An 18,152-nucleotide genomic window follows, 5' to 3' on the forward strand; every position below is an offset into this window, starting at 1 on the left:
CTTCTCTGCAGGTGGTGAAGATGTTCTAGAATTCGATAGCGATGGTGGTTATATAACCTTGTTGCGGAAAATACTAAAAACCTCTGAATTCACACTTTAAAGTGGTGACTGTAGTATGTGAAGGGGAGCCAGCGGCATCTGGCTTCTAAGACTTAACTCTCCTCCTTTGCTGAGTTGCTTCTGCCTTGTTGCTGGTTTTGGGGATGTCCTTGATACCTACCATGTATTCAGCAGGCCTGAGTAGAGCCCGGTCGTTCTCAATCTCGGTCCCTTTGGCTGCCCTTGGGAACCTCGTAGGGAGGTCTGACGTGGACTGTGACGTGGGCATGAGGAGGTTTGGGAGGCACAGCGAAGCCTGGGCTTCTCGGCAGCACCAGCCGGACTCAAGCAGGACATATGCAGAGTGTGCCGTCAGGGTTGGGGTGAGGAGACGGAGATGAATCCAGAGTGCCTCCGTGGTCCACACCTGCTGTCTTTATAGAATAGCGTCTTGGGAGTTTCTCTGTGGGGGGGGGGGGGAAGTTAATCATCAATGAAGAATAGGAAACACTGCGTACAAGAGAAATTACAAGGTACAGAACTCTGTTTAACTTTATGTAGTGTTTCCAGATTTAGCCTTAAATTAGCGATACAGTAATAGATGTATGTTTCTATTAACGCGTTCAGTAAGAAGGATTAGTGACTTTGAGATCTGTGCACCAATTTTCCAGAGGGGATGTGAGAACGTCTGATTTCTTCTGGTGACAAAGTCACGGGGACTGTAGTCTGTTCTTTGCATTTATAATGGAGGGAAGAGCTAGATTTCAGACAGAAGTTAGTGCCAGTCCAAGTGTGATTCCCTTCCCTTCCACATTTATAGACCTGCCTTCCTGCATTCTGTGCTCCTGGACCCCAGCTCCAGAACCCCCAGTTAGAACAAGACCCCCAAGGAAACTTGGGGACCGGGACTGCTGCCGTGGGTGGGAGCTGGTTTCCTGCAGAGTCAGCACAGGCGTGAGCATGTACAGCACACTCTCCTGCCTCGGGACGGGTGGCGGGCCAGTCAGGTGTGGGACCCGGAACTTTCTCTGCCCTTGCCTGTCCCTGCTGGAGCTCTTGGACCTTCCTTCTCTGACCCAGCGGCCCACTCCTCAGTGACTTTCTTGCACGAGGCTCCTACTGAGAGCAGGAGATCTCAGTCTCTTTGCTGCTGGCTCTTGAGAGCTCGTGTTACGCACAGTCTAGTTCTGTCCTTCCAGGAAGCTCCTTCCCGTGCCAGGATCTACCGCGTCCCCTGGAAAGGCTTCTCTCTCTCCTGCTGCCGGGCAGGGGTCAGTGTCCCGCCTCAGCTGCTCTCGCTTTGGCTGTTCTGCAGCCCGAGAAGGAGTTTCTTTTTTTTACCGGAAATGCCAGGTGGCCTCCGAGCTTCGCTGTTTCTGGTATGGAATCATTAAAAACTGCCTCTGGGTCCACCAGTTGGGATTTTACTGTGAATTGTTACAAAACTACAGGACCCTTTAGCCTGACCAGCAGGACCTGGTACCCGGCTTGCATTTGCTTACCCTCTGTTACGAAATGCAAAGGCGGGTAAAAATGCAGCACTCTAAGAGTTTATAGATACTGTAAATGATTAGAAAGCACTTTCAACATTTGGGAAGAAGTTTCTAATTATTTTTGGCTGTTGCAGAGTAGTACAAATGAAAACATTTGGTTTTCGTTTTGTAACTAGTGCTACCTAGAGAAACTATCTGTTCGGCCTTTAGTGGCTCACGTGGGTTTTCTCCCGAGTGATTGAGGTGAGCAAATTATGCCAGTTTAAGGTAAGAACAAGATAGTTCAGTGTTTTCTTTCTTTCTTTTCCTTTCTTTTCCTTTTTTTTTTTTTTAAGAATTTATTTATTTGAGAGAGAGAGAGCCAGAGAGAGAGCACGAGTGGGAGACGGGGAGAGGGAGAAGCAGACTCCCCGCTGAGCAGGGAGCCCGACGCGGGGCTCGATCCCAGGACCCTGAGACCATGACCTGAGCCGAAGGCAGATGCTTAACGACTGAGCCACCCAGGCGCCCCAAGATAGTTCAGTGTTAATTTATTTTTATTTTTTGCCTTTTGGATAATTCTTGTCAACGGGTGAGGGGCTTCAACTAGGAGCAAGAAAAGAAGGGCAAAGGTAAAAGTAAGGTCTTTTGCTTTCAGAATTCAAAAATTTTCAAATTTGCTTCAGATGTTTACTTAGATGCTCTAAAACTGAAAATCTACATCCTTGGATTGGAAAGTCAGTGAGTGAACCAGAGAGAATGCAGTGACTGCTTTTCGGGGTGTCTGTGGATGCATTCGGTGCTCTTGTTACTCTGTTTCTTTTATACTTTTGCTAAGAATTATTGAATTTAAAAGTTTACCATATAAAATATCTGGCACTTCTGTGCTCCACCCCTGATGCGCTGTGATGCACCCACTTACCTCGCACACTACCTTTCCCCAGCTCGGGTCCTCCCCCGTTGGGGCCCAGAGCCTCTCTCCCTGTGTCAGGGTGGCGGGGGTGGGGGCTCCTGGGAGTTGCCTGCCTGTTGACAGTTGGAGTTGGGGTCTGTGTGTAACAATGGATCTGTTTCTTAGAAACTATGCTGCTTGCTAAGAAAATTACCCTCTTCATTTCTGGTTTTAGTAGGGAGGCCTTGGCATTTGTCCAACAGTTAATGAGAATTCATGGTACAATTATGTTATATTTTTTTTTCAGTTCTTTCTGTGTTTGACACATGGTGAAAATTAAAGAACCTTGAGTGGAAAATGCATCAATGAAATAAAAGCAATTATGTTCTGGCCTTGGTTTTTTTTCCTCTATAACTATATATTTTTCAGAGGATTAATTAAATGCTAGGATGTACCTATTCCTTTCAGTGTTTGCTGGGAGATTGATTGCACGCTACTTTGCCCTCAGATGAAGTGATGCTTTCATAATTTCTAAAGATAACTGAATTGTCTGAGTTTTTTATCTTTTAAAATAAATTGTCTTATTGCTCTTACTGATAAAAACCCGGCTACAGTCCAACTCTCAGGGTAAATTAGTGTGTTGTTTGTAGAAACTAGCTCTTCTCTTTTAAGTGAATAACTGATAAATACAGTTTATATGCAGTTCATCTAATCTGTTGAACGGTAGGCCACAGAGCAATTGGGTGACCTTTTAGATTACTCATGGTGGGCTTATAATGTTTTAAAAAATTTCTGTCAGGAATAATTGACGTGTATCTTCAGGTGATGATAGCTTAATTATAGTGGTACCGATTATCCCTCAAAGCTGTCACTAGTTATGTATTTAAAATTAGAAAGGGGGAATATAAATTTAAAAAAATCTTAAAATATAAAGATCAATAAATACCTTGGTAATTTCAATTTGTATCTAAAGATAAGAAATTTGAGTTGAAAATAAATATAGTGATCTCATCCTCTTGGTCATAAAAATATTGGCCTTTATTCAAGTATCTACTTAATAAGGAGATTGGCTGTGTATAATTGATACCACCTAGCTAGGCCTGACTTAACAGGGATCAAATATAAGACCTTAACATCATTAAAAATCTTGTTTCTTTAAATATTTATCCTTGGGAGTAGATTTCCCTGAACAGAAAAAAAAAAATCTTTTTTGTTTGATTGCCTTGGAAAAGTGATGTTACTGAGAAGTTTGTTTTTGTTTTTGTTTTTGTTTTTTTTTTACTGGCACCCTATGTTCACTCATTGGTATGAATTACTCAGTTCTTTTGGACAATATTTTTTCTGATTTAAAAATATTTACTAATTAAAAATTTTTGAGCATATTAACAGAGAAAGTTTATTAGTAATCCCATCATGAACAGATAACCTGTTAATATTTTTTGTATATTTCTCTATGTGTATCAGATACGTGCATGCATGATATTTTGTAACCCTTTTTACTTTAATTTGAAGTAAATAATGAAAAAAACCTTTACAACCTTCATTGAGTATATTTCTGAAGCATACTATTTTGCATTCCTGCTTAACCAAATAACGTGTTTTTTTTTAATAATGAAAACTTCACGCCATTAAATTTTATTATTCTGTACCAAGACTTCATAAAGCATGATCTCTGAAACTCCTGAATATCAGCACATAAAAGTGTATTTTGTGGAAATATGCACTGTTTTTTTCCTGGGAAGAAGATCTGTGTTTTTTTTCACCTGGTTCTCAGAACGGTTTGTGTTAGTTAAGAATGAACTTTAGTTTTAATGACTACATGATACTATTTTATAATTTGTTATATATTCACTTGTCTTTAGACAAGTAGTAGTATATTGGAAGTGTAATGTACTCTGGCCAAAAATATCTTACTCTAGTAATGCAAGGATGCTATTTTATCATAATTTTTTCATCTGTATTCACAAAGGAAACTGGCCTATACTTTCCATTTTGGGTATTATTTTTTTTTTAAAGATTTATTTATGAGAGAGAGAGAAGGGGCCGAGGGAGAAGGAGAGAATCCTCAAGCAGACTCCGTGCTGAGCCTACAGCCCGACACGGGGCTCGATCTCAGGACCCCAAGATCATGACCTGAGCTGAAATTGAGTCAGCCACTTAACCAGGTGCCCATTTTGGGTATTATTTTTATCAGGTTTTGCTAGTGTTATATGAGACCCATAAAATAAACTGAAGCATTCTGTATATTTTTCTGTGGTCCAGAATACTTCAACATAAGAATGTTGTTTTTTTTTAAGTTAAGTAGGCTCTGTGCCTTAGTGATAACATTTTACATTTCTGGTTTCAAGTTCTCTCTTCTTGGGTTAATTTTGGTTATTTATGTTTTGCTAGGAAATCATTAATTTTATATTGCTATATAATTACTGAAAATATTTTTAAAGTTCTTTAAATACATTTCGTCTCTGTGGACACACTTCCCTTAGTGAGGGTTGTGTGTTGTTCACCTGGTTATTTGGAACTTGTGTCAGAATCACCAAAGAGGCACTTCAGATACGTTACGACTTAACTGGATTTTACAGTCCCGCTAGGGAGCCAAGTCGCCGTGCGTAACATGGCCCATGCTGAGTCTCAAAGCCTCCAGCTCCTAACTTAAGACACTACCAAGTACTGAGATTGTGGTCCAAGTGCCATTTAAAAGGAACTGGGGCTCCTTGGAGGAGGGGCTGAGTCTAGGTCTGGGGGAGAAAGGGAGATGAGCCTAGAGCATCTAGAAGCAAAGAAGACAACTCGGCTCAGGTCTAAAGGACTTCGCAGCCAGCTTGAAGGGGCTCTCGTCATCCCAGAATGGGAACCCTGGAGTGCCAATAAGGATAACAAGTGTATGGGTTGGAACACAGATGCACTTAACTCCAGGTTCATGATGATGAAACACAAAGCCCACTGGTCACCATTGGAGGCTGGGAAATAAAGATGCTATCAAGTACCTCCTCAGCCTCTCTTGATCTAGTCAACTTTCCTCCCTTTTGATCTATTGATATAATTAATGACAGTGAGAGTTTCTGATGAGGTATCCTAGTTCAGAGGAAAAGATGGTGCACCAACTGACTGGCAAAATCTGGATGAGCAAGGATGAGAACATGGAATGTCCTGCTTGTGGGAGTGTCAGTGGCATGGCTATTTGGAAAGGAAGTCTGGCATGTCTGTAAGAATTAAGACTTGCTTTGACTGAGCAGCTCTATTTGAAATCGAGTTTATAGAGATGAAAGCATGATTCTATTAGGACATCTGACTGAAAAATGAGAGTGGCCTCGTGGGAGCAGGTGAGCTGGAATCTAGCAATGTAGCTGTCTCTTAACACCCGTGCCATTTCTGTTGTCAGAGGTCAGGCTGGTCAGTGGGGTAGTGGGGTCAGCGAAGGTGAAGAGCACAGTGGACAGCGGAGAAGCTTCTGAGCAGGGGTGGTTCTCGGGAAGGGCACTCCCTGCAGCGCTCTTGGCAGAGGGGTGCTGCCCACCTGTGTGTCCAGGTCTCTCTGGAGCCCTCAGTCCAGGGGCGGAGTATGTTAGCTTTGGGCCGTCTGAGTTCCAGACTTGGGGGCTCTGCAAGAGAGAGCCTGTGGAGGGCTGCACACGGGCGGGGGGGCAGCTCCCCTCTAGAGGCCTGCACGTTTTTACTGAGGGAGGAGAACTCCACCCTCTCACCCAGACCCTCGAAGTTACACAGCAGAGGGTTACGACTGATGCTCATCGTGAAGACTACATCTTCGGGAATTCTTCCTTTAAAAAGTCTGGGACACATGTGATTCCATTTAGAGAGTGATGTATCCAAAATGCTTTTGAAGGCAAGTTTTGCTGTATAAAGGGCGAGTCTCCTGTATCTCGAGAGCTTTGCTCCCAGGAGGACTCCTTTGGTGTTGCCGTTAGCAGATAGTTTGCCGCGAGGGTCACTGTCTGATGTGGCTGTGTCTCTGCTCTCAGTTTTTTGTAGCCTCCGACCCAGCAGTGAAGACAGACCGTCTGTGGCAGGACAAATATACCTTGCGAAAATCCATGATCCCCTCCTTCATCACAATGGACCAATCCAGAAAGGCAAGGCCGGGAGACAGACTCGGGGCTTTGTAGCTGCCTGCATCGTGTGACAGAACCAGTCTTCTTAAACACAGTGTTACTGCATTTTAGGATTAGGAGTGTATATGAATTGAATACATTGACCTATTAATATGTGTTTGTTAATAATGTCTTTTCAGTTCCTAGAATTCACTTGATACTATGCCAGACATTCTTGTTCTTTAGTTTTTAATTAATAGTTTGTTGCGTATGAATATTTGTAGTAGTTGGATGATTGATCACTTTTATATAAAGGTAACTCTAGGCTATTTTCCTTTTCAGGTCCTTTTGATAGGAAAATCAATAAATTTCTTGCACCAGGTTTGTCACGACCAGACGCCCACTACAAAGATGATAGCAGTGACCAAGTCTGCAGACTCGCCCCAGGACGGTACGAGCGTGATGGGGGGGGGGCTGCCTGTAAACGTACTGCTTGGAGCCTTCTTCGTCCGGGAGGATTGACTGATTTTCTGAATTGTTATCCAAAATACCTTAATACGTAGTGTGATGTGTATGAAATATTACTATGCAAATTTTCAATTCCTTTTTTTTATGTGGAGTTAACAAGTATTGGAAGAGTAGCTGTTTTATACTTAGTAATTCCTCTTAGTAATTTATACTGCTATTTTTTTTAAATGCTATAGTGATGGTTGTTTGCCGAGCTAAGAAAGGACAGATGTTGCTGATGGTGGCCGCAGCTACCCCAGAGGCTTATTCAGGGATCAGCAGGGATTGACAAGTGTATTCGGAGTGCTGTGTTACATTGCCACCTGCTCTAAACGTTGTCTGGTTCCCTCCTTTGCTGCTGTCCTCTTCCGTTTCCCCTATCGGCTGCCCCCCCCCCCACCCCAGTAATTCCACAGCGGTTTGTGCGTGGCCGACTTAACGTGTACAGCTTTCTGGTCTTGGCTGTGTTTGCTGCTCACGTGCTCATTCTTGACTCTGTGTGTGGGACAGCGTGGTAGGTGTAGGCAGGACGGTAGGAATGATTGTTCATGGTGGTGGCTGTGCCTTTCATGGAGAGAAACATGTACAGTGAAATGAAAGCATGAATTATCAGCAGTAAAAGGAAGTGCCAGGTGAGACGGACAGATAAAGCTGTCAGTGTATGGTACTGTAGGGTTGGTTGTAGGCGCTGGGTGTACGCTAGACCCAGACCTTATTCACCTGGCATCACTAGACCTTTGTCCCCTGGGACTGTCCTCTCCTCCCCTCAGCCCTGCAGCCACCAGCTCACTCTCCTGCTCTGAGTTGGATGGCTTTGGATTCCACACAGAAGTGATACCAGCCGGTATTTCCCTTAGCATAATGTTCCCCAGGTCTGTCCGTGTTGCCACAGCGGAATTGCCTTCTTTATAAAGGCTAAGTCATATTCCATTTTGTGCGTATCCCACATTTTCTTTAACCATACGTCTCTCGATGGATGCTTGGGCTGCTTCCGTATCTTGTGTATTATAAGTAATGCTGCAGTGAACATAGGGTGCACGTATCTTTTCAAATTAGTGTTTTCATTTTCTTTGCGTAAATACCCTGTAGTGGAATTACTGGATCATATGGTAGTTTTATTTTTAATTTTTTGAGGGCACTCCAAAGTGTTTTCCACAGTGACTGCACCGGTTTGCATTCTCTCCAGCTGTGCCCAAGGGCTCCCCTTTTCTCTGCATCCTCGCCAACACCTGTTGTTCTTGTGTTTTTGATTCTGGCCATTCTGACAGGTGTGAGGTGCTGCCTCTCTGTGGTTTGCTTTGCATCTCCCTGATGGTGAGTGGTGTTGGGCATCTGCTCATGTACCTTTTGGCCCAATTTGATTTTTAGTGTCTGAGAGGACTCACTGGAGGAGGTCTCCAGAGTGTACTGGAAAGGCTATACTGAAAATCCAGATGGAGGTCAGGGCCAGCTGTAGGGCTTTGGGAAGTGCCTGTGTCACCATGCTGGTTAAGGACAGGGCTCCGTGGCATTGAGGATGCTCCCGCTGTTGGGATCAGAGGCCTCTCCTCCCTGCCCTGTGTGCTTTTAACACACACAATTCAGCCATACCCGTTTTAGGAAGTATAGACCCCAGTTTAGTTCTTAGAGTAAGAGAGAGAGTGGTCCAAGAACAGATTTTTGGGAAGTACCTATGTTTAAGAGGTAGAACAAGGAAGAAGAGCCAGGAGAATTGTATTGACAGATTTTGACCTTTTCCTCGTGCCTAGAGAAGACAGCCAGCTCAGGGCATGGAGCTTGGTGCCCATGCTCACGTGCGGGGGGTGCGGGGGATCGTGGCTGCTGCTGAGGCACATGACTGTCCTCTCGGTTGCAGTGACCACCCTGTGCCCGCGGTCCCCCACGCTGCTGCGGTCTGCAGGACGAGGGTTTCTTTGCTGTTAGGCTAGTAGTAACGGTTGGGAAGCTGAAAGACAGCAAACCTGGAAAGACTGCTAGGAACACAAAAGCAGGGGGAAAAGGTCGATTTTCTATTTCTTATATGTGAAAAATTTTGAATATTTGAAAGCGTGACTAAAGAATAGAGAGTCCAGTTTTACAAACAAGAGCGTGGGAGAGGCCTAACCCATTAGGGAACAAGGAGTGTTGTGGGTATGGTGTCTCATCGGCCACACTGGGCTCGAGCTGGTTAGGGTTCAGCCTTTCCTCTGGAATGTAAATCCTCCGTCACTCACGCTGTGGTTCAGGAAAAATGTTTCTGGGGGGTAATATTTACATTTTTAAAACTACGTAGTTCAACAGAAGTATGCTCCCCACTCTGCACGGCCTCTTAAAATGTGGTCACGGTACCACTCACGTGTCCACGCGTCATGTCCTCACGTTACTGCGTCATCGGACTCCACCTTGGTGGAGAGCAGCGTGCACTTCCTCACTCCGCACACCCACAGTAACCTGTGGTCTCACTCCTCACACCCGCGGTAACCTGTGGTCTCACTCCGCACACCTGTGGTCTCCGCACACCCACAATAACCCGTGGTCTCACTCCACACACCCGCGGTAACGCGTGGTCTCACTCTTAACAGCCGGGCTCGCAGTTGACAAAGCTCATTCTTACACGTGCCGTCCTGTGTCTTCTCCAGTCCGCTTCCCACAGTGTCTCGTGGGCTCAGTGTGACGCACCCTGCACTGCTCACCAGCATGTTGGAGTGTGGTTTTGGGTTCGTCATATTGCAGAGGGTGACCTGACCTTGAGATCAGCAAGTGCCAGACTGCTGTTGGGGCCCCCCTCCCAGGTCGCGGCTGGCCACATGGCTGCACGTCTGCGTTCCGGGGCTGGGGGCTCACTCACCTTCCCGAGCACGCACCTGGCCAGTTGGGTCTGCCACCGAGGCCACTGGGGGGTTTTGGCAATGGCTTTTGTACATGGGAGCCTTTCGTTTTATCCTTATGAAAATACAAATTACGTACGTCTGTGTATTTCTCCTTTTGTTCTTCATAGCTGCAGATGTGTTCACAGACTTGGAGAATGCATTTCGGGGGAAAATCGACGCGGCTTACTTTGAGACCAGTAAGCACCTGCTGGACGTGCTGAACAAGAAGTACAGCTTGCTGGACCACATGCAGGCCGTGAGGCGGTACCTGCTGCTCGGCCAGGGCGACTTCATCCGGCATCTGATGGACTTGCTCAAGTAAGGGCGCCTTCGGGGCCCACGGGCACACGGTCTTAAAGGAAGACTTGCTGAATTCCTGTAGGATGAAATCTGAGGAGATGAAGTTGTCCCTTTGTTTGTGCTCGTTCTGTGCCTCGTTCCCAGAGGAGCCTGTGTGCCTGGGGAATGCCGTGGCACCGACGGTCCGGGGTCCGAGGGGCGTGCAGGGGGATCACACTTAGCTCCAAAAAACCTATTGTTTCAGACTGAACTGTCCCCCATAGTTTTAGTTTAAATTGTTTCTTGGGAAAAAAACTCCCATAAAACAAATATTATCACTCTTTTTGTTTTGTTCTGGGACATTTTTCATGGCATCTTCTCTTCTAGAATTAGCTGTGTGTCTTTCTCCTTCCCTCCCCTCTGTCCCAGAGCCTGTCCTGCTCCGTCTAGACAGACAGACAGACCCTCGGGATGCGGCCCGGGCCCCCAGCTGCCGCTGGCAAGCGAGCGCACCGAGTGTGGGTGGTTTTCACTCAGGCGTGGATGAATGCAGATCGGAGTTGTTCGATATGCCCTTTAGAACACTTAAAAGAGTGCGTTGCCTTCCAGTCTTGGCTGTGCAGTCATGCGGTGGTTTTAGTGGCCCGGCGCTCAGAACTCCTGAGGGAGCTGGTTGGGGCGGATCGCTGGACCCACCCGCGGAGTGGCTCTGTCCCTCTGGGAGGAGCCAGGGATGTGCGTTTCTCCTGAGGCCCCCACTTCAGACATGGGCCCCTGCGTCCCTCTTCTACCCAGAAGTCCCATCTTCAGTGTGAAAAGTAGCTAGTTTGGGGCGCACACAGCGATGACTGACCTACACGCTCGTGCTCATGGGTAACTGTGCGGTCGGCTTGAGCAGGGGTTGGTGATCTGCTTCGCTTCTGCACCCCGAGTAGAGAAGGGGCCTCTGGTGGGCTCAGTCCTGATCGCAAGGTCAGTGTCTGCTGGCAGTGTGGGTGGGGATGAGTGTGTGAAGGGGAGGTGCCATCAGCCTAAATGGGGGTTCACGTGAGCGTGTGGAATGAGTGGTGCTGGGTGCAGGTGGAGGGTGGCCAGGCGGTTCTTTCAGTTCAAGGCAAAATGCAGAGGTCCGTGGTCACATTATGGATCTGATCACTTAGCTGACCTAACATAGTTGCCTTATGCTAGGTTTTTCTGTTTAGAGCATCTCATAAGGCATGTTTCAGGTCTGTGGTTCTAAGAGGGGGGAATGCCACTGATCTCTAGCCTCAGATGTGTGAGTGACGGTGCTGCCGTCCTTCATTTCTCTCTGCCTGTGTTTTACTGCCGTGAGGGCTTGTAGCTGCAGAGCTCCAGTGCACACCTGGGGATGATTGGCAGGGGTTTCCCGTCTTAGTGACAAATAGTTGAATACGTCACTGTGTAAATGTGAGGTGTACGGCGTGATGGCTTGATTTCCATCTGTTGTGTGGTGGAGACCACGGTCGGCTCAGCTGACATCCCTTCTTCTCATATAGACACACAAAATGAAAAGAAAAACAGGAAACAAGGTTTTCTCCTTGTGATGAGAACTCCTAGGATTTGCTCCCTTACGAGCTGCCCTGTGTGTCACACGGGTTGTTGGCCACGTGGTACACCGTCCCTTACAGCGGCAAGTGCATACCGGCTGACCGCCCCCTCCCCCAACACGCACACACGGCCGTGCTCTTCACTTGGCCGGCTCTCAGCCATAGGAACGTTAGCTTCTTATTGAGAAACCCCGACATTAGCAACCCTCAAGAAGTGTTTGCTGATGATGCAGTCATTTTTAGCTGTTAGAATCATGACATCCGTGTATCTGGCTGTTCTGATGTAATGAGGACCTCTCTTCCCATCGGACCTGTGCAGGAGATCACAGTAGTTCATGTCACTGTAGGCCAGACTTAAGTTGAAAACTTTATTTTTAACATGTGTGGCATATGTAAGTATTTTCAAGTTAAGTGGAATCAAAATTAATTTTTTTGAGATTTAAAGAACTGTTTTACTTGCCAAAATACTTGGTGAAATCCTATTGTCAGTTAATTTCATAGAACTTTTTTTTAAAAGATTTTATTTATTTATTAGAGAGGGAGTATGAGCAGGGGGAGGGGCAGATGGAGACGCAGACTCCCTGCTGATCAGAGAGCCCGATGCGGGGCTCGATCCCAGGACCCTGGGATCATGACCTGAGCCAAAGGCAGACGCCTCCCCAACTGAGCCACCCAGGCGTCCCTAATTTTGTGAAACTTTTATTCCCATATTGTAGTGGTTTCTTTTGTCTTTTTAGTTTTTATAATTTGAACCCTTTTTATGATTTTGAGTTTTACAAAGCTCATTAAGGATTCAAGTAACATTTTCTTTAATTTTTAAAAAATCTGTTAAGGCCAGAACTTGTCCGTCCAGCTACGACTTTGTACCAACACAACCTGACTGGGATCCTCGAAACCGCTGTCAGAGCCACCAACGCCCAGTTTGACAGCCCCGAGATCCTCAAGAGACTGGACGTGCGGCTACTGGAGGTATCGTGGCCCTGCTCCCGCGTGGCAGTGAGCTTGCTCGAGGGCACGTCGTCTAGCTGGTGGGAGGGGGGTTGTTGCCTGCATGGCCCGATCGTCGATGAGCGCGCTGGGCGGGACGCTGGGCACAGAACCCGAGTACTCGCCACAGCGCCTGGCAGCGCACTGTGGAGTAAATCTTACTCCTGTTACTGGTAATGTTGTAGGAGCCGCAGGGATGATATATAATAATAATGCTTATCAAAATAATAACATTTGTTGAAAATTGATGTATTTCAGTTTGCTAGAAGATGGATTTTCTTTAGGGAATGAGCATCAGAAACACTGTACACTGTTTGCTTAGCTATGATGAAGGACCATTGGCAGGGTCCGTTGGGTTTTAAAATGTTGAGTTTTAAAGGATTTGGGACATAGAAGACTGAGTTTCTGTTGTAAAAATATAGTGACTAATTTTAAACGGATTTTTTGGTACTCATTCCAAGTCTGCAGAGCGCCTCCTCGGTGGCTGTGGTTCCAATGCCGAAGGTACGGGAGTTGACAAAAAGATGCAGTTCTCATGTAGCTGACACTCAGAACTACTGAGCCTTTCTCTGGGGACTGGACAGGTCCTTTGGCAGTAAGCGGGGAACTGGCCAGAAAGCCTGCAGTGCTTGTGTTTGTCCCCAGGTCTCTCCAGGTGACACCGGGTGGGACGTGTTCAGCCTGGACTACCACGTCGATGGGCCAATCGCAACGGTAAGGCCATGCTGGGTGATGGGACGCTGGCTGCAGCTCCTCACGTTGCTAGCCGTTGTGTTGTTTTAGGACTGGCCATCTTCTCCAGGAGCTTCTAGAGAAAGCCATCACTTGACATCTAGGATAGACCCACCGAATGAATACTGAAGCCAGAATCGTGTGTGTATTTTAGATGATCATTAATGAGTGCTGAAATGATCCATAATTTTAAGAATTCTTAAAAATACCCTTTGTTCCATCATAGGTTTCAGCAAGTACTTAATAAATGAATTGCTGATTGTGCTCTGTTGTTCTTAGACCATAGCAAGTAATTTGGGGTAGTTTGAAAGGAACCACAAAGTGTATTTCAGGAGAGTCACATTTTTGCTACTTCGATCAAATGTGATATTTAGCGTTCATTTAAGCTATCGGGGAATAGCTGTACTGTTGTATGGAGTGCGTTTGCTGCGCTTAACGAACGTGCTGCTTCTTCCCAGCTGTCCCCACTCGGGGGGGAGACTGACCATCGGCGTGTGTCTGCACTTAGCCTGCCCCTTCCCTCGGCGCTCACGCTTTTATTCAGACAGGAGTGAAGCCTCCTTCACCAGGAAGCTTCTTTGGACTTACTCCAGTCGTTCTATATCCGAAATATTGAAGGAGGACGTGCATTTCTTTTAATTACTGGGGAAAATACTCCGTTAAGGAGTGATATAATTCCTCCGGGATGAGTACCACCCCCGCCCGGGTGCTTTCATGGAGCCGCCCTCCCGCTGCGCCCCCTGCAGGGTAATGGCAGCTCCTGGTGCACCTGTTTTTACACGCACGTCCTCACTGTTTAAACCTGACCAGGTCAAAGCCACCGTAGTGTAAATGCATAACTGCTCTCAAATTTAGTTTTTTGTCATATCCAAATTAGTTTTTTCTCCTTTGATTTCTATCCTAAGTGGTTTTAAGTTCTTATTCCTTAAAATACTCTGTTCTCAGGCGCCTGGCTGGCTCAGTCGGTTAAGCGTCCAACTCTTGATTTCGGCTCAGGTCATGATCTCAGGGTCCTGAGTTCAAGCCCTGTGCTGGGCTCCATGCTAGGCATGGAGCTTACTTTAAAAAAAAAAAAAAATTCTGTACATGATTATTTAAATCAGGAACCTTCACATTATTTACTCTGTTACTATTGAGTACACTGATACTATTTTTTCGTAGTGTAAAATATACCATAGTAAAGGCAGTCGTATCTTGTTATTTTGAGGTGTAAGTGCCTTGAGTATTAGGTAAGTCGAGCACGGTCCGTACACGTAGTTACTGAGTTATCTCACGGCACTGCGGACCTTACTGGGCGTGCACGGTAATGCGTGGCACAGCTTGTGTGTGAACATTGGGTTACACAGTGTGTTTTTCAAATTTTAGATTTTTGAAAGCTCTAGTCAAAACAGTCAAGAACTTTATATCACAGATTTAAAGAACAGATTTAGGATTGATCCCTAGCTGTGGCTAGCAAGCGTTGACTTCCATGCCAGCCCCAGCAGGTGGAGGGCACCCCTGGGGGGGCCCCTCTGGGAGGGGGAGCAGGGCCTTGGAACGCATCAGCAGGACGTGCTGGGGACATTGTGCGGGACGCGATGTCCTGCACATCTGGCCTTTGCTGTTCAGTCCTAGGGTTAGCCTGTGTCCCGGCTTGTTATATTTTCAGCTACATGGAATATTTTATTGAAAGATCTACTTTGAGAGTCAAGTTTTGGAAGAAAATGGATTTTCTGCCTTTTCCCCGGTTTAATTTACTGTATTATCTCTATTCTCTTTATGTTCTCATTAATTGAGATTGTCATTTTTGTAGAGAATTTAATTATAATGAGAACATATATTAGTCACATAATTTTATCTTCTATAACGTAGTATAATTTTAGTTTCTTACTAATTCTGTGAAGAAGGACGTGGAGAGATTATCTCTAATCTTCTCACTTGGGTACTGGGTAGGATAAAATCCATGGGTTTCTGTCCTTGATCTCCAGGGTATTAGATGAGGTGTCAGAAGCTTATTTGATATTTTTCTGAACTTTATTCCACACAGGCAGTGAACTGAAAGACCAAATATGTGGCAAAACTAAACGTGAAGGGTGTTTTCCCCTGTATAAATGCAGTGGGGTAGGAGTGTTTTCTCTGAAACAGTTACTGTTTTTAAAGAATTGGATTAAACTGGATGTTTGTAAATTTGGGTCACATTAAATGTGCTCTGGAAGCCTGGCACTGAAGGATCCCTTGAGGTAGCATTTGTGTAGCAGATTTCTTTAACTCACTTGTAAGTGGTTTCATCGTATCACCTTTATTTCTGTGATTGCATAAACAATAGTGTGGGCAGCACAGCGAAATAGATAATCCCCGAAACATTCATAGTTGACTCCAGAGCCCATTCAAAGCAGTTCCTAACCACTCCCATTTAGACGTGCCGTCGTGAATTAGTGATTGGCACCTGCCAAATACTGGCACAGGAAGGCCTGCAGGAGAAGAGACAGGTGGTCCTTCTAACACGTGAGCAGTGCTGAGAGTATACAGAAGAAGAAGACAGGGTACGGCAGGCTACTGCGAAGTGCTCAAATTGCAAGGGTCCAGTGATAAATGTCCTGTCTGCAGAAGGGGCCGGGGAGAGGCGTGTGGCCTTTGTCCTTGAGGGCCAGGCGGGGTCTGGGCCGGAGGAGAGTGTGGGCTAGCTAGGGCATAAGGGGTGCAAGGGGGTGATGTGAGGGAAGGCCCCAGGGTGAGGGGCCATGCTCGTGGAGGCCCAGAGCTGCTGGGCGGGCTGTTTCCAGTTGTTTGTGCTGCAAGGGGAGCGCTGGGCACACAGGAGACGCATCCCTTGCTCAGGGCATCTAGGAAAGGGCAAACGTGTGCCCACATCTGTTCTGCACACACACAGAAGTGTCAGAAACATGTTTGCATGGGACAGACGGACACTAGAAGATTCTCTGTGGTTCACCTGACATGCGTATTTAACTGGCCCCCATAGGAGGGAGGTGGGCGTGGAAGGAAGGCCTCGTCCCACCCCTGCCCACAGGGCTCATCCTCCCAGGACGGGACACTGCTGGCCATTTGCAGTGAAATGGCTTCAAGAGCAAAACATACATATGTGAAAACAACCCGGAGACCTCTTTACAGGCTGGAGATCCTTCCAGGCCCGCCGTCCATGAGATTCACCGCCCTCACATCTCCCTTGAGGGGGGGGTGGTAGAAAAAACTGCTGCATAGCTGGAGCTGGAGTTGAGTCCACATGGTCGACTAAAGTTTAGGCTAGGTTTAAAAGTCCCAGTACACCGCCTGCTAGTGTGTAACCTTAGGCCTCTGTTTCTCAGTCTATGAAATTGGTATAAAAAATCCACCTTTTATTACTGTGAGTTTGCTTGACATGCTGCTTAACACATCATTAATCACTGTAGTTGAATATAATGATACTTTCCTAAAATGTATTAGTTCCTTAATACCACTTAGAATTTATTAGAGTTGATTGTGTGTTCCTAGGCTTTTTTTTGCTTAAAAAAAAATGAGGAGAGGTCGAGACCTGTCCTGGTAAGATCCTTCCATCACAGAGCACTCCCATCCTGTCTCGTGCTGTTCTTCTCAGGTGTTTACTCGAGAGTGCATGAGCCACTACCTGAGGGTATTTAACTTCCTCTGGAGGGCCAAGCGGATGGAGTACATCCTCACCGACATTCGGAAGGGACACATGTGCAATGCGAAGCTCCTGAGGAATATGCCAGGTAAGCTCACCCCCGGCTGCTCACGGGCCTGCGTCGCAGCCTCACCTGTGCTTGCTAGCAGCCTAGCCCATAGGGACACGTGTTAAGGTCACCAACCTGAGAAGTGATGCATTTTTGTGCTTTTGGATTTGGTTTTTGTGAAAAGACTCATTTGTAATATTGCTAATCTTGATTTCTGTGCAAATCCGGAAGAAAATTGAGTCAAGTTAGATTATTTTAGATCATGAGGTTTCTTTCAGAGTTATATTCGTTTGCACTCTAGTGTTCCCATATGGATTTTATTTTTTTAATTAATTTTTAAGGAAAGAAAGCTGTTTAATAAATCACTGGTTCATTTAAAATTCACTTAGTGTTTTGATTAAAGTCTGTTTGGGAATTGCTTTAATGTTTGTTTTGGTTTGTAAACCAGGACATGGAAACATTTTGTAATATTATTTTACAATTACAAGCTGTAATAAAAATTCTCATGTCAGATAGCCAGGTTTATTTTAATGTTTTAAATATTGAATAATTTCAATTATGAATAATTTTGAAATCTTCATATTGAAATTCATTTGTTCAAGACCTTTGAGAAAGTATTTCAACAATGTGTCTTTCAAGAGAAACAGCACTGATAGATTCTTAATACTTTGATGAAAGTGATTATTGAAAAAGGAGCCATTGAGGGGCACCTGGGTGGCTCAGATGGTTAAGCATCTGCCTTTGGCTCGGGTCATGATGCCAGGATCCTGGGATCGAGCCCCATGTTGGGCTCCCTGCTCGGTGGGGAGTCGGCTTCTCCCTTTCCCTCTGCCTCTCCCCTGCTTGTGGTCTCTCTCTCTCTCTCTAATGAATAAATAAAAAATCTTTTAAAAAAAAAAAAAAGGAGCCATTGTTTGAAGACAGGCAGGCGTGATCTTTCCACGTTTATTAGGTCAAGGCTGATCCTTAAGCAGCTCCCAGAGTTCCAGAATAATGACAACCCAGAGGCGGGGGTCGGTGTGTTGACAGACAGGATGGGCAGTTTGTATTGGGCATCCCGTGCTTTCTGTATTCACAGCTATTCTTTTCCTGGGGATCAGGATGCCCTAATTC

At 45.8% G+C, this 18,152-nt stretch overlaps 1 protein-coding gene across 3 annotated transcripts in view; it reads left to right on the forward strand.

Moving 5' to 3' along the window:
* TUBGCP3 (tubulin gamma complex component 3) overlaps positions 1 to 18,152 on the forward strand; it is a 70,666-nt gene that overhangs the window by 32,914 nt on the left and 19,600 nt on the right. For 2 of the 3 annotated variants that reach the window (XM_036068085.2, XM_036068078.2), the window contains exons 12-17: positions 6,381 to 6,491; positions 6,792 to 6,900; positions 9,934 to 10,123; positions 12,486 to 12,621; positions 13,285 to 13,353; positions 16,943 to 17,078. In XM_036068085.2, the coding sequence (XP_035923978.1) occupies positions 6,381 to 6,491; positions 6,792 to 6,900; positions 9,934 to 10,123; positions 12,486 to 12,621; positions 13,285 to 13,353; positions 16,943 to 17,078 (751 nt within the window). The remainder of the gene's footprint in view (positions 1 to 6,380; positions 6,492 to 6,791; positions 6,901 to 9,933; positions 10,124 to 12,485; positions 12,622 to 13,284; positions 13,354 to 16,942; positions 17,079 to 18,152) is intronic. The other variant, XM_036068098.2, reaches the window with a different exon arrangement.

Source organism: Halichoerus grypus, chromosome 4 (assembly GCF_964656455.1).
Source record: "Halichoerus grypus chromosome 4, mHalGry1.hap1.1, whole genome shotgun sequence".
Lineage (NCBI taxonomy): Eukaryota > Metazoa > Chordata > Mammalia > Carnivora > Phocidae > Halichoerus > Halichoerus grypus.